Source organism: Myotis daubentonii, chromosome 10, assembly GCF_963259705.1.
Source record: "Myotis daubentonii chromosome 10, mMyoDau2.1, whole genome shotgun sequence".
NCBI lineage: Eukaryota > Metazoa > Chordata > Mammalia > Chiroptera > Vespertilionidae > Myotis > Myotis daubentonii.
In genome coordinates this window covers 57,455,119-57,470,557 of record NC_081849.1, presented here as the reverse complement: position 1 = coordinate 57,470,557, position 15,439 = coordinate 57,455,119, and the positions used below count along the sequence as shown (strand labels likewise).

At 38.7% G+C, this 15,439-nt stretch overlaps 1 protein-coding gene across 3 annotated transcripts in view; it reads right to left on the bottom strand.

Annotated features, from left to right (window-relative positions):
• The window catches only part of BZW2 (basic leucine zipper and W2 domains 2), a 51,311-nt gene that overhangs the window by 25,283 nt on the left and 10,589 nt on the right, over positions 1 to 15,439 (bottom strand). For all 3 annotated transcript variants that reach the window (XR_009454759.1, XR_009454760.1, XM_059712477.1), the window contains exons 2-3: positions 8,896 to 8,960; positions 4,244 to 4,420 (exon numbers count right to left, since the gene is read on the bottom strand). Coding sequence is in view for 1 of the 3 variants with exons in the window: in XM_059712477.1 (XP_059568460.1) it covers positions 4,244 to 4,420; positions 8,896 to 8,953 (235 nt within the window). In the remaining 2 variants the exon portion in view is untranslated. The remainder of the gene's footprint in view (positions 1 to 4,243; positions 4,421 to 8,895; positions 8,961 to 15,439) is intronic.

The window sequence follows — 15,439 nt, the reverse complement described above, 5'->3', positions numbered from 1 at the left end:
TTCATAGAGTGATGTGCATACAGAGCAATACAAATGTTCTTATCTATTTGTTTATGTTCCTCGAATACAGCGGTTCTCAACCTGTGGGTTGCGACCCCTTTGGGGGTCAAACGACCCTTTCACAGGGGTTGCCTAAGACCATCGGAAAACACATATATAATTACATATTGTTTTTGTGATTAATCACTATGCTTTAATTATGTTCAATTTGTAACACTGAAAATACATCCTGCATATCAGATATTTACATTACGATTCATAACGTAGCAAAATTACAGTTATGAAGTAGCAACGAAAATAATTTTATGGTTGGGGGTCACCACAACATGAGGAACTGTTTTAAAGGGTCGCAGCATTAGGGAGGTTGAGAACCACTGCTCTAATACAATGCAAATTGGCTGCTCCATTTTAAACTCCCACCACTTATATGAGATTGTTGTTCTACATTCTTGCCTTCACTAGATTCTATCACTATAAGTATGGTCTTTCCCAACTACATCCTTAATCATGGCAGCTAAGCAATAATATTTATTCACTGAACTTAATTGTTCTCAATGCAATTCCTGATGTTTCCCGTATCAGGACACTGTTCACTTTTCACTCTTGATAATATTTTGTCGGACTCTAGTTCACCAACACTGGCATTGACCACACCTGGCTTTTTTAGTATAGGTCTTGTTGGTTTCCACTGGAGTAGGTAATAAAACTGTTCCCTCCTCCACTAATCCAGTTTTCCATGCAGGGCTGGGCAGTGCACACTCTGACTCCTTGCCATTTGTATTAGGTCACTCTGCAGCGACATTGGCAAGGCAGGAGTGTGCTTTATCCCCTCTCCTCTTCTTTTTCCCATGGCTGATATGCTGTCATAAAATAAATGGACTAGAACAAAAGAATGCCATTTTTCTACGACTCAACTTTCCACAGTGCACGTCTCCTCCTGCAAGTTTTAATGGTGGCCATTAAAACATGGGTTGATTAGAAGAACAGAAGGGGAACAGCAGGTATTTCTGTTTCCTGATTCTACTTCACTTTAATTAGAGTAGAATGTTTGAGTAAGCCAAGTTAGATTACTATCTTTTATACACTCAACAAATATTTATAGATTACATACTTCTACCGCCACTTTGTTTAAGTGTATAAATGCCTTGATTTAATTTGTGATTTCAAATCTTTGGATGAAAAGGTCTACACATAGCCAAAGCCAACTTTTTCTTAACCTCAGCATACAGTTTTATAAGTAAATTAGTTTTTAGAAAAGTCAGCTCCTTCAAGAGTCTATTTTCATTCAAATAATTATGCATAAGATTTAATTAGCTCTCTGTAATGAATTCAACCACCTGGACCAACATTTTATTAAGATGATAATCTCCTAACAATCCTGCACTAATAATTCCAACCTGGTGGAAGTTACATAACAGAAATGCCTGATTTTGAAACTAGTCTTTTTTTTTTTAAGTGGCAATTTTTAAAAAATTGCATTCTTTTACAAAACATTTGTTACACATTAATATTGCAACATTAAATATTATTTTCCCTGATAGTGGGACCAAGTATTAATTGCTATTTCTAAAAATTTTGGTAAGCTTGCTGTTTTTCTCAAAGTAGAAGTAAAACCAGTGAACTATTTCTTATATCTATTCTTCAAAGGGTAGAATTGACATACCAAGGAAATGTTGCTTCAAGAACAATGGGAGAAGGTAAATAATTTTGTGGGTGGGAAGAAAATTCTCACATAGTTGATAAGTAAGCAAAGTGTTTATATAAAAAGAATGCACCTGACTGGCTTCAGTCATTACATCATAGGTCTGGCGTCAGTAGACATCCAGGGATGTATGGCCTGTGCTCATAGTTGTACCAAACATTGTGCTCTACCCTCTTCTTGGATGTATGGATGAGGCATGAAGGAGTGAACCCTGGCCTGCAGATGTAAATTTGCTGATTATCATTATACACATGGTAAATGAAGCATTGAGATGATCAATGCAAAGCATACAGATAATGTAATACATATGTGGGGAGAGTAAGTACAGAAACCCAGGAGTCATGTAAGAGGTGACATCCAGATGTTGGAGAAAGTCTAAATGGTTCATGTAAGGGAAAAACATAAAACATTTCAAGCACAACAAAGGGTCAACGATGTTGGCAGGAGGCACAGAGACCGGAAAAGGGTCCATATCATCGACTAATGAAGTCATGTGTCACTTTGGCAAGAACCAAATTTTGCTGAAGACTATTTTTGCATGGAATTTACCAGTGTGTCCATAAAAGTATATCATAATGAATTAAACACAAAAAATAATCATATCAGAAAATATTCAGCTTCATAATTAATTTAAAACTCTTAAATGAAAATATGTATCACTTATCCGACAAAAATCCAAGAACCTGACAAAATTGAGAGTACCTAACATTGCTAAAGGTGTAGGTAAATGGGAACACAGGATTTTTTTCATTCACTGATTTGTTGTTCCAATGAATTTATGCATTCATTGGTTGATTCTTGTATGTGCCCTGATGGGGGATTGAAACTGCAACCTTGGCACATCAAGACAATGCTCCAACCAACTGAGCTGCCTGGCCAGGGCTAGGAACATATGATTTTTGATAAAACGTTGACATTCCTTTTTGGGCTAATTTTCTCTCTCTCAGAGAGACTGATAGACATAGACAGACATAGATATTTCCATCCGTCAATTCATTAATCCCTTGCTAAGTACATAAAGATATGACCAAATAAAAGCACAAATATGTGTAAACAGATACTGATTACATTGTTGTTTATAATAATGAAAATTGGAAAGGAGTTGAATATTCTTAAAAATCAGTAGGGTTTTAATTCTCTTTAGAATCATCCAAAGTAACACTCATGACATAAAAGGCAATACATATTGCAGAGTAAATACAAAATAACATATACTGTATCATATTTGTATACTAACCCATTCTCAAAAGTTTGTGTATTTAGGTAGGAAGGGAATTAAGCAAAATATTAAAAATTGTCACCTCTGGGTTTTAACACACTACCTATAGCAGCTTTTATGTGTGGACTTGAATTACCTACAGTGATGATGTGAGATAATTTATAAACAATAACAACAAAATTAATTTGTTATGCAGTGAAAACCATCAGTACAGATCAAAAAGGGGCCTGTAGTAAATGGGGCAAATACTGTAATAAATACATGAGCTCAGAGGGAGAAATTAAAGGGTGAGTCTACTTCAGAATGGAGAAATGTATATACTTGTCTTACAGTAGGCTGGCTTAAGCAGTGCTTCTCAATGAAAGGCACTACAGTGGGTAGGGCAGCGCAATTTCTCATTGTATTGACTGTCCTTTGTATGGTAAAGTAGGTAGCATACATGACCTCCATTCCTACGTCTACATAGCAACCAGATCACTTCCACACATCTGCAAATGTTCCTATGGCAGTTGAAAATCGCTGGCCTAGGGAATTTGACCACTCCAGTGATTTATGGCTACTACAGAAACCAATGATCAAAACTAAGTTCTTACTAAGAATAACTATGAAAGAAACAAAGGGTGGTTATGATACCTAATAAGCATTTAGATAAAGACACGATGTCATTACAATAGTCTTCTGCAGCCTTCTTCCCTGACGCCTCTATTAGGTAAGTTTTTATTTTCCTTTTCTACTTATTTTTAATACTTTCGAAATCTCTCTTTAATCCTTTTAGCTATAAACTCAGTTATAAAGATGTTTTAAAAACTAGATTTAAACTATATTTCTTCGATATTTTATTTATGGATGAAATAGCATTTAGAGAAACACTAGCAATTATTTTTGAAATTTGTTGACAGTTACATTTTACTGCCCCCCCCCCCAAAAAAAAAGTGGGCTCAAAAGAAAAGTTGGCATGGTAATGGGGGTTAAATAAACATACTGGAAGGATCTAGATGACATATACAAAGTTCTAATATACTGCAGAAATTATTCTTCCTGTGTTAAATGCTCCAGAAACATTTAAGGATTAGGAACACATGGGAAAGTTGGCTTCTACCTAAAGCCATTTTTAATGTCAACAAAAAAGCCTCAATTCTATGCCTTTTTAAATTACTAATCATTTCACAGCCACATTAATACTATTCCAAATTATAATCTAGATAAAAATTGGTGAGACTGCCACAAATGTAAACTTAAAAAAATTCTATCTTGTAAAAAAAATATTTCAATAGAATTAAAAGTAGATACACTACAAGAAGATGCTATAATGCAAGGCTTACCAAGCATACTGCCAGCTACCAGGATATCGAAGAGTGTGTCTGCATAGCGACGATAATCTAGTCTTGAGCCTGTAGAGTCCAGAAACTTGGCTACAGCTTCAAGGTCATCACCAGCTTCATTAAGCCCCTGGACAAGTGTATCCCTGAAGACTGTGGGTTCGAATTTCTCTTTTTCATCTCAAATTAAAAAAAGTTATAAAATTATTCCTTTATTTACATATTACATTCCCAAATGCAACCATACTATGTTTGATATTGTATTTAAAAATTCAAGTGCAATTAAGTTTTTCTACTAGATTTCTACATTCTAAAACCCCTTGTTCAAACACTTATTCAAGCAATTTATTTCTGTTTAAAAAGGGCACAAAAATTTGTAACTCTAATACATAAAACAATGATGATTGATCATTTGCTTCATTCATAGAATGGGCCAATGTAATTCACTAACCCTAACTATCTGAGAAAAAATAGAGTATAACATTCAAAACTTAAAATTTTGTTTTATCTGAGACAGAAAAAGAAAAAAAAGATCCAGGGAAAAGCACCTAAAAATAAAGAAGACTATATATAAAAAACAAAATAAAGAAAATAAAGAAGAATGCTGGGAGAGCGTTTTTCAAGAACATAATGTAAAATTCCTTCAATATAATAATGTTAGAATTCCTAGTGGTTTGTATTAAGAGATTTACTGGTTTCATAAGGGGTTAACACCACAGCCTCAGAACCAGAGAAGAACGGCATTCCCAGTACCAGTCAGCTTCAAGCGGTGTAAGATATCATAGTCAGATGTAAATGAACTTGAATAATATTCCTCATGAACAAGAAATAAAGGTCCTTTTGATGCTATAAGCAAAACATTATGCAACTAAGAACATGCAAATATTGACTACAGAAAAAAATATAATTTTTTAAACGGGAAGGGAGAGAATGGGAACTCTAGAGGCAGATTATGAGGTGCTGGAGTAGTGGGTGGATTACTAACTGACTGAGTAGGTGGAATTCATGGGCAAGGAAAGAAAACTGCATCCCTTACTCAGGGTCCAGCTAAAGGGTAATTTTCCTCTCCTCACAGAGAAAAGGTCTCTTTTCCTGAAATATGAGAAATGAGCAGTAAAGATCACAAGAAATAAAGAAGCCCAAAGACCACGGGCTGTTTATGAAGTCTTATGACCAGCTTCCAAAATCAATTGAGGCCATCCCTACAATGACACCCAACCTGCTAGGATGTTGACGCAGGTGGCAGAATAGACTTTGACGATCAAAAATTATAAATTCAAGGCATTGGAAAATATAAGTTGGTTAATAAGGTAAAACCTAGACGATGCTACGAATTCATGCTGAGGACTTTGTTTTGAATCTAAGAGACAACTGAAAAGCTTTTTGTAAGAGCTTTCATCCTCCAGTTATATTTTCCAAAAGATCTGCCAAGGAAGAGGAGAAGCGAGAGGAGGAAGATAGCATACCATGGCCAGAGATTCTCAGCAGCAAGTAATTAGGTCAAAATGATCACTTACAGCTTGGGAATCTTGAAAAGTCATGAGGCATGATGGGATTAATAATTCTTTTGTAGACTGAAAAACAAATTCCCACCTGCTAAGATAAGTGTCCATGCAGAGGAATACAAACTTCTTGTACAGGAGCATGGCAAGAACATGGATGGAAGTTTGAGGAAATAAGACATTTTACCAAAAGGTTCTTTTCCATCTGAGATAATAGTATATTACATATTTAATTTGAGGACAGGCTAACAAATCCTAACAAAAATATGCCATTGCTTCCTTGAGTTTCCATTTGGCAGGTCAAATCTCCCTCCAAGTGGGAACATATAATCAGGGCCTCAAATTTATACTATGTTGGTGAATCACAAGTGAGACACGGAGGAGTTAATCAGAATAACCCTTAAGCTGACATGGAGAAATGAGCCTATTTCTGACACTCAAATATGCCTGTAAGTTATCTAGATGCATTGCTTTCTCTGGGAATTATGGTAATTGGTTAATATAGCATTTTTTCAACCTGTTGATAATTAAGTGATAAACAACATAACCTACATTCCTCTCTGTGTTAAGTGAATAACTGTCATGAATTTTCTAATCATACACACACATATATACTTGCACATTTAAAGCTTTATTTGATTAGTTGCTCCCACTACTTATTGTAAAGCTGAGTAATGTAAAACCACTAGCACAGGTGTCAAGTCTCAGGGAGAAGCCTCAGATTGTGGTCACTCCGGATGCCTGCAATTGGGTCATTTATTTCTTCTCCTATTTTCATTCATTTTAATCCAATTTCTCTACAAAATTTTCAGGGAGGTCATTTCAGTCATTGAATATTCCATTCAGCTAAGCATAACAGTGGTTCAGAGGAGAAATTTTGATCTTTTTAGATTCCCACATACCACAATGTAAAACATAACTTCTTTGGAGAAAACTAGTTATGCATATTTCATAAAGGAAAAGACAGTCTGAAAGGAACTCTATATGATGCATCCTGCCATAATGTTGAATTTTGATGTTAAGTAATAAGAAATACAGTTTTTTGGTACCAACTTGTACACGGAAGAGCATTAGCTTTGCCAGGAACTAATTTCAAATGGAAGACAGATTTTCAGAAGACAGCCTATCAAAATGACCTTGAAACAGCCTCAGTAGATTTTTCCTCAGCTTAACAAAACTGCCAACCATTTATCTGAAGTCGGCCCCGTCGTAATAGCAAAAGAAAAGCCAGAGCACTATAAATCGTCAGGAGGCAATTCACTATTACAAAGAATATAAAATGAGGTTGACTCTATTTTTCTCCTGTCAGCAGTCTGGCACGAAATGGCTCAAGTGCTGCTTAAATCTCCGGCAGACCTGAGCCTATAAATCCAGACCAACTGAGCAACGATATACAATAGACTGCGGGGCTCTGAGTGCTCCAGCAGCAATAAGGCTCAGGCACGATCTCGCCCACCGAATGAATCAGAGGCAAACCAGCTCAGAATTAGAGGACCTTTCCGGTTTCAAAGACTGCAAGACCAGCTTGCTTGTGGAATCATGTGTGCTGTTGTGCAACACATTCTTGGGCCGGCTCTTGGCTTTGGTGCTGTTACTGTGTGTGAATCAGCGTCACTAATAAAGCTGCTAGAGCTGGAGATCCAGTCTGAGATTAACACGGTTCCTCTGTGGGCAGGACGTGGCAAACCTTTCTGCACCTCACAGTAGGGCATATATTAAATATTATCACATTACCAGGCCCAACAACACCTTAACTGTAATTAGGTTTCTGGACTATATTGTTCCTTAATTATGAAGCCCTTTTGAAATCAACTATGATGATTTTTATAGTCCCATCCGCCCAAGACTACTTTAAACAATAAGACAACGAATGCATGTTGGTTGTAGTGCCTTGTCTTGGTACCAGTTTCCAGGTTTTAATGGGGAAATCACTTTGTTAGAGGACTCAGTAGAGGGCGGTGGCTCAGGCTATGCTTTTACTTAGTTTATGGGGATGAGCCAGTGATTAAAAAACAAACACACAAACAACAACAAAACACATTGAAAGAAGAAGAGTGCAAACAGAAATACTGTACAAAATAACCATTTGGTTACTTTAAACATTTTTAAATTTTCATTGTTTAGTGGGAGCGTGAAGCTTTCCAGGGGGCAGCATTTACAGTTAAATTCAGCCTTAGAGCAACCTAGTGACTCTTGGAAACACGTCTCATCCAATTGACCAATAGTACTGAGACTTCTTTACTTTCTAAATGACTACATTTATCCTAACCCAGGCACAGCACTGCAAGGGGACATCAGCAGCAGGTGCTGCCTCAACACCTCAATGGAACACGCGAAAGGCATACATTCTGGGTAATCAATTCAACAGTGTAGCACCTGATAACCACCAAACGGCATGATGCTTCATAATCAGGAAGATATTCAGCCATCATTTATCTTTGTACATGATACTTCCTTAAATATTGTCAGTCACTTTCCTCAGGGTTAGTCAACACAATAATTTCATTTGTTTTGTATTTTAAAAAGTTTCTCTATCAAGTATTAGCTCAATTATTCTTAAATCCAAGAGGATCTCTACATAAATATGCAAAACTGATTAAATATAAACACTTAAAAGATCCTTGAAAATATCCCGAGTTTTAAAGATATTTAGGGCAGTAAGTTTAATTTGACTTCCTAAATTCTGAAAAGGTAAAAACTCTTTCCCTAACTTACTTTTTTAGTTGTAGCATCCTTGCTATTTATACTTTTTAAAAAATAACAAAGAAAGCAAAAAACAAATACAAATGAGGATGTCAAAACACTAAAGTTAATTATCTTCACTTGAGGGTGAGGCAACCTGACCAGATATAATTATCCTCATTTTGTAGATAACGACACAAAGCTCAGCCAAGTTAGATGACTTTTCCAAAATCAAACACCTAAATGACTGGCAATTCTAAGGCTGGATCTCAGGCCTTCAGATTCTCCATCCAGAGTTCAAAAGACAGGAATTAGTGAGGTTAGCTGGAAACAAGGATATAATTCTAAATCTTCTCTACTTTGATATTTTGATTGGAACTTTAAGCACACCTACACATATACATGCCGTCCCCCGCCTCCCTCGCCCCTCCCCCCCCCCCCACACACACACAAACACACAACACAACCTACCCCTTTTCCGAGTTTTGAACCGCTGGCCTGTTAGCACTGGCTTCTGATGCTTATTCATAAAATTTCTGAAAACAAAGAAAATAAAGATTATGTAATTCAATTAAGCAGTTCATATAAAAATGGTCCTATTAAGCATAATGGGACTAATAAGCATATGCTTAATCTCATTTGTTTTGTATTTTAAAAAGTTTCTCTATCAAGTATTAGCTCAATTATTCTTAAATATACTTATAAAAAATTGAATATACTTTTAAAAAATGAGATAATTTTAACTACTGAATTAGCAAAAGTTTTAAAGTTTAATAATATCTAGTGTTGACAAAAGACATAAGGGAAACAACCTCAGGCATAAACTTTGGCATAAGGGAGAAACTCCATGCAATACTACTGGGCAGCATTTGTTGAATACCTATAAATATTTACATGTGCACAACCTGTGTTCCAGCAATTTCTGTACTAGGATTTTATTATACCCACACAAATATGTAAATACTAGAGGCCTGGTGCACAAAAATTTGTGCACTCGGGGGAAGGGGGGTCCCTCAGACTGGTCTGTGCCCTCTCGCAGTCTGGGACCCCTCGGGAGATAACGACCTGCTGGCTTAGGCCTGCTCCTGGGTGGCAGAGGGCAGGCCCAATCCCTAGGTGCAGCCCCTGGTCGGGCTCAGAGCAGGGCCGATTGGGGAGTTGGGGCACCTTCCCCTGTCATGCACAGAGCACCCTCAGTCATGCTCAGGGTAGGGCCGATTGGGGGATTGGGGCACTGCCCCCTGTCACACTCAAGGCAGGGTTGATGGGGAGGCTGCGGCGCCACCCCCTGTCACGCACAGAGCAGGGCCCATCAGGGGGGTTGAGGCTCCATACCCTGTCATGCACAGAGTAGGGTCAATCAGGGGTTTGGGGAGCTCCCCCCTGTCATGCACAGAGCAGGGCCGATCAGGGGGTTGAGGAGCTCCCCCCGTCACTCACAGAGTAGGGCCGATAGGGGAGTTGGGGCACCGCCCCCTGTCACACTCAGGGCAGGGCGGATCAGGGGGTTGGGGCACCGCCCTCTATCACCCACAGAGCAGGGCCGATCCGGGAACTGGGGCACCGCCACTGTCACACTCAGGGCAGGGCAGATGGGGAGGTTATGACACTACCCCATCACACACAGAGCAGGGCCCGTGGGGGGGGGGGGGGGGTTGGGCGCCGCCCTCTATCACCCACAGAGCAGGGCGGATCAGGTGGTTGGGGCGCCACCACTGTCTCACACTCAGGGCAGGGCCAATGGGGAGGTTATGGCTCTACCCCATCACACACAGAGCAGGGCCCGTGGGGGGTGGGGGGGTTGGGACCCCGCCCCCTGTCACGCTGATCCCAGTGCCGGGAGGCCTCGCAGCTCTGCTGATCCGGGTGCTGGGAGGCATATTACCCTTTTACTATATAGAATAGAGGCCTGGTGCATGGGTGGGGCTGGCTGGTTTGCCCTGAAGGGTGTCCTGGATCAGGGTGGGAGTCCCCACTGGGGTGCCTGGCCAGTCTGGGTGAGGGGATGATGGCTGTTTGCAGCTGGTCACACACCCTTCAGGGTGGGGGTCCCCACTGGGGTGCCTGGCCAGTCTGGGTGAGGGGCTGAGGGCTGTTTTCAGGCTGGGACTGAAGCTCCCAACTGCTCCTTTTTTTCTTTTTTTTCATTCTGGGCCAGCTTTAGCTCTGAGGCCTTGGCTGCTGAAAACAGGTTTCTGGCCTTTGTTTACCGTCTGTATTTGATACAATGTTGCGATCCGGCTGGCTGAAGCCCCGCTGAGTAAAGCAGGTTTCTGGGGTTTTTTTAGCTTCTATATTTGCAACATAGTTGCTTAGAGTTGCAGCTGAGAGGCCGGCAAGTCAGGCAGGGAACGTTGGAGTTCTCCGTCACTGAAGCAAGCAAACCTCCCTGTTCGCATCAGCTGCCTGGCTGCCGGCCGCCATCTTGGCTGCCAGTTAATTTGCATATCTCAGCCCTACTCTGTGAGTGACAGAGGGATTAGCCAATGGGAAGGGTAGCGGTCGTACGCCAATTACCATGTTTCTCTTTTATTAGTGTAGATATTTTGTGAGTGTGTGTATAGAAAGAATTCAGTTGAGCATTGTTGGATGCATAAAGAAATGGGAACTTAAATGCTCATGAGACTGGTTAAACAAGTTATAATAAGCCATCAAATGATCAAATGGAATTTCATGAAGCTTTACAAATGAAGGAATTAGCCCTGGTACCTTTCCGATTATGTTCCCTACATCTACATCTCTTCCCATCACTCACTGTGATCCAGCCACACTGCCCTTTCTCCTCCAATGTGCCAGCGTGGTCACCTCTCTTCTGGGAAGGATGCTATCCCGGTCATTCCCTTGGTTTTCTCTCTACACCCAATCAAATGCGTCCTGTGCAGTGAGGCTACTTCTCTCCATGGTGCGAAGCAGGCCCTGCCATTTTATCTTGTCTGTTTGCCTCTGGTCTATTTCTCCCTTGAGGGTGTAACCTCCATGCAGGTAGGGACTTCATAGGTTTACTCTATAGTGTATCTTTAGCACCTAAAATAATGCTGAGTAAAGAGTAAGATTTACTAAATAATGTCCCATAAGCTGTGACACTGACATTGTCAAATGAGCTGTGCCAAGGCATTGCTAATGGAAAAAAACAAGTGGAATAAGAGTGTAAAACAGAATTTTTTGGTTAAAATGGTGATATATATATTCTACTTTTCTATGCAAGCAAAACATCAAAAAGATATCAAAAACTGCTAAAAGTCTTGTATTTGTTTACCTCACAGGACAGAGATTTGGGTATTCTATATTATCTTATTGGATTTAATACACAACTAAAAAATATATTAAATTAGCTTTTAAAAAAGCAAAAAAATAACGTTTGCTGGCATAAATATTACAATCTGAAAATGTCTAGATCACCTAAATTATAAGAACTAACAATTAAGATAGCAAGCAAATTATTTAATTATCTTTCAAAGTGTTTAACAATTATGACTTGAAAATGTCCAGATTTTCTCCAATACTTACACCATTATAAACAATCAAGAAAATTTGTACTATTCAAGTAAATTATTTATGTCTCAAAGTTTTAAAAAAATTCTTAAGCATGGAAAAATTATTATTCAATTTATTACAAAAACTTTCTTCAAACCCACTAAAGAAGAGAAACTTCTATTTTCACATAGAAAGCAATCTGTTTATCATTGAAAACTTCAATCATAACTTAAAAAGGCAGATGCCATGCCCTCAAAAAAGCACAGACTCTGGAGATAAAATCTCAACATTTACAATGCAATGAGATAGGTGGGAAAACGGTAGTATAGTCCCAGAATAAGGGCCGAGAAAGTGACTGATTGCTATATGTGGATGCGGCAGCCGCTACGCTTTAAATAGTTATAAATGTAATTGATGAAATCTCATTTCATTTGATAGATGTTGGAAATGGAGCTTCTAATGCATTATTTATACTCACTGCTAAACTCTTTCATTCAGAAATTTCCCTCTTGGCATTTTCAATGGATTTACTCTGGATCAGCAAGCACTTCAGCGAGGAACAAGTAATACATATAAACACGTGTGTACACAGACGTGTGTGTGTGCATGTATTCTCCTTGTATCCACACCTCCCCTTAAACAACACATTTTTATATAAAATGTTTTCTTGTGTTAGTAAACAAAAATACCTGTTACAGAGCTGGGTTCTCACACCAGAGATGCAAAAACAAAATAGGAAAAATAAAGAACAACTAGCCTGAAACTCCTCGAGTAGGTAAACCTGCAAGGAAGGAGTTACACTTTGCCAAGGATGTTTATATTTTGGAATAAAAAATATTTTAAAAGTATGAGCCCTCTCTAAAAGTTGTATTTTAGGATCCAGAATATAAACAACTGGGATCCCCCAATTAACTCTACCTTTATACTTTGTTTCTATTTTGCTAACAATGGAGAATTACCCCTACACACAGCCTACTTATGAGGGAATTACTCCATTTTAAAAATTGTTAGATTCTAAACACAAACCTTTGTTTCTTCATAGCCTAATTATATGGCATTGCACCCTCAATATATTTTATGTGGAAAATAACACAATAACTTGTAAACATAAAAAAGATGGTAAGATTTTGATGTACACACCAAAAGTTAAAACAAACAAACACAGAGACTGACCTACTGGTATTGAAAGACTAAATGAAGATATTCTGTTCACCAGAAGTCTCTATCCTTTAGCTGTTACTATTTGGAGCAGAGGCTTGCTTTCCCTCTAAATTTAGCTCTCTCTGCCACATTATAATCTGCTCTAGTGAAGGTCAGCCTTTATAAGGCACTCACCGAAGCCCTGGCCACAGAAGCAAGGGCACTTGACTAAGAAACTGCTAGCTTTACCTGGGAAAGTAACAAAGAGAGAGCCGCAAAGCCAGTTCTATCAGGCCAATGTCAAAAACTTACTTTCATTAGATTGCATTATAATTTACAACTTAAAATCAACTAACTAAAAATACATTTTAAAAAATCAGCATTTAACAGAATCTTCAAAAATAAATTTGTCTGGGGTATAACTTATACATCATGATTTGGCCTCCATTAAAAAAACCATCAGCCGGCCGAAACCGGTTTGGCTCAGTGGATAGAGCGTCGGCTTGCAGACTGAGGGGTCCCGGGTTCGATTCCGGTCGGGGGCGTGTGCCTGGGTTGCGGGCACATCCCCAGTGGGAGATGTGCAGGAGGCGGCTGATCGATGTTTCTCTCTCATCGATGTTTCTGACTCTCTCTCTCTCTCCCTTCCTCTCTGTAAAAAAATCAATAAAATATAAAAACAAACAAACAAACAAAACCATCACCCGAAGACACACAGACAAAGTAAGCTCATGTCCCATCAAAATGGAAAAACTCCATGGTATAAAACATTATTTAAAAAAATTATATGTAAAATGCTAAAAACAAATTTAAAGTATTTTACTTGTTATCTAAGAGACTAAATTCCTTAGCTATTCCACAAGATAAAAGACCATAAAAATACTAAATGAGCCAATCAATCAAAAATTGGAAAGTAGTTACTTTATTAATGAAATAAACATTTTTGAATAAATTCCTATTTAAGTCCAAATTGAAAGACTTAATTGAAAGGTTTTTAGGTCTAACAGATAAACGTCCCCCTATTTCACTCTGAATTTTCTAACTGTCCTCATTCCTTTGTAGACTCCATCACATACTCCCAGCCAGGCTGTGGCCCAGGAGTGACAGTGGGCCAGCAGCACAGACGGGCCTCGTGGCAACTGTGGACTAATTCTGCCCGTTGTGCAGCCCACCCTGAGTAGATTGCCTGTTTGCATGTTGTCTTGCCTGATAGTCTTTAATTCTCTCATTTTTGGAAAGAATCTGATCTCCCAGAGGGACATGCATTCTAGTTGCCCCTACAAAGGTACAACTGTTCTCAGCTAGTAATTCAGAGGTTTGGCCTGATAACTCTATTCTCAATGTTCTTCTGACCCCGCTCATCTTTGAATTTTGATAACCTGGCTCAGATAACCTGTTACACTACTAACATATGCTCACACATAACAACTACGTTACACAAACAACCTCAACTTTATGAACAGGTATACTCTACAGGGGGGGTCACAATCTTTTTCTACAAAGGGCTAGAAAGAAAATATTTCAGGCTCTGTGAGTCATATGGTCTCTATTCCAACTACTCAATTCTGTTGTTACAGCCTAAAAACAACCATAGACAACATGGAGACATTTGGCTGTATTTCAAGAAAATTTTATTTACAAAGCAAGTGTGTGTGTGTGTGGGGGGGGGGGGGTAGAGTGAGTCCTAGGTCATGGTTTGCCAACCCCATTCTAGAGTCACTGTAACTAGCAGAACTGTCTGAGATGGTGGAAATGTTCTGATGCACTGTCTCCTTGTAGCTACTAGACATGTGGCTATGGAGCTCTTGAAATGTGACTTAGGGTGACTGAAAAACTGAATGTCTCATTTTATTTAATTTTTGTTCAGTAAAATTAAAATGGAAATTGCCTATGTGGCTAGTGGCTATCATGTTAGGCAACCCAGTTCTGAAATATTCCTTATTGCCCAAAACTCATAAATTTGATTTTTTTAAAAAGATAAAAATATATCCCAAAGTAGGAATTTTTAATTAATATTTTTCAAATAAAGTAGCCCTGAGGAGCATTTTGCCCCAATTTCAAAACCACATGGCTATAGCAGCAAAAGAAAAGAAGGACCAAACTTCAAAGTGAAACTCGGTGTGGAGTCAGTATTGCTGAACACAATGTGCAGACAGCCCCCAACAACGAAGGGTTATCTATTCCAAAATTTCAATAGTTCCAAAACTATTGAAAACCCTGCACTAAAGAGGAAACAATGTTGAGCAAAACCAAAGATGGTGCTTGCTCTCAAGAGTTAAAAACTGCATGCACTGCTCTGAACATACCAGAGTAGTAAGCAGGCAGATATTTCCTTGAATGACTTGTTTCTGTTTGCCAAACACTGACGTCAATGTTAAAGAACACAAATTTATCACTGAGG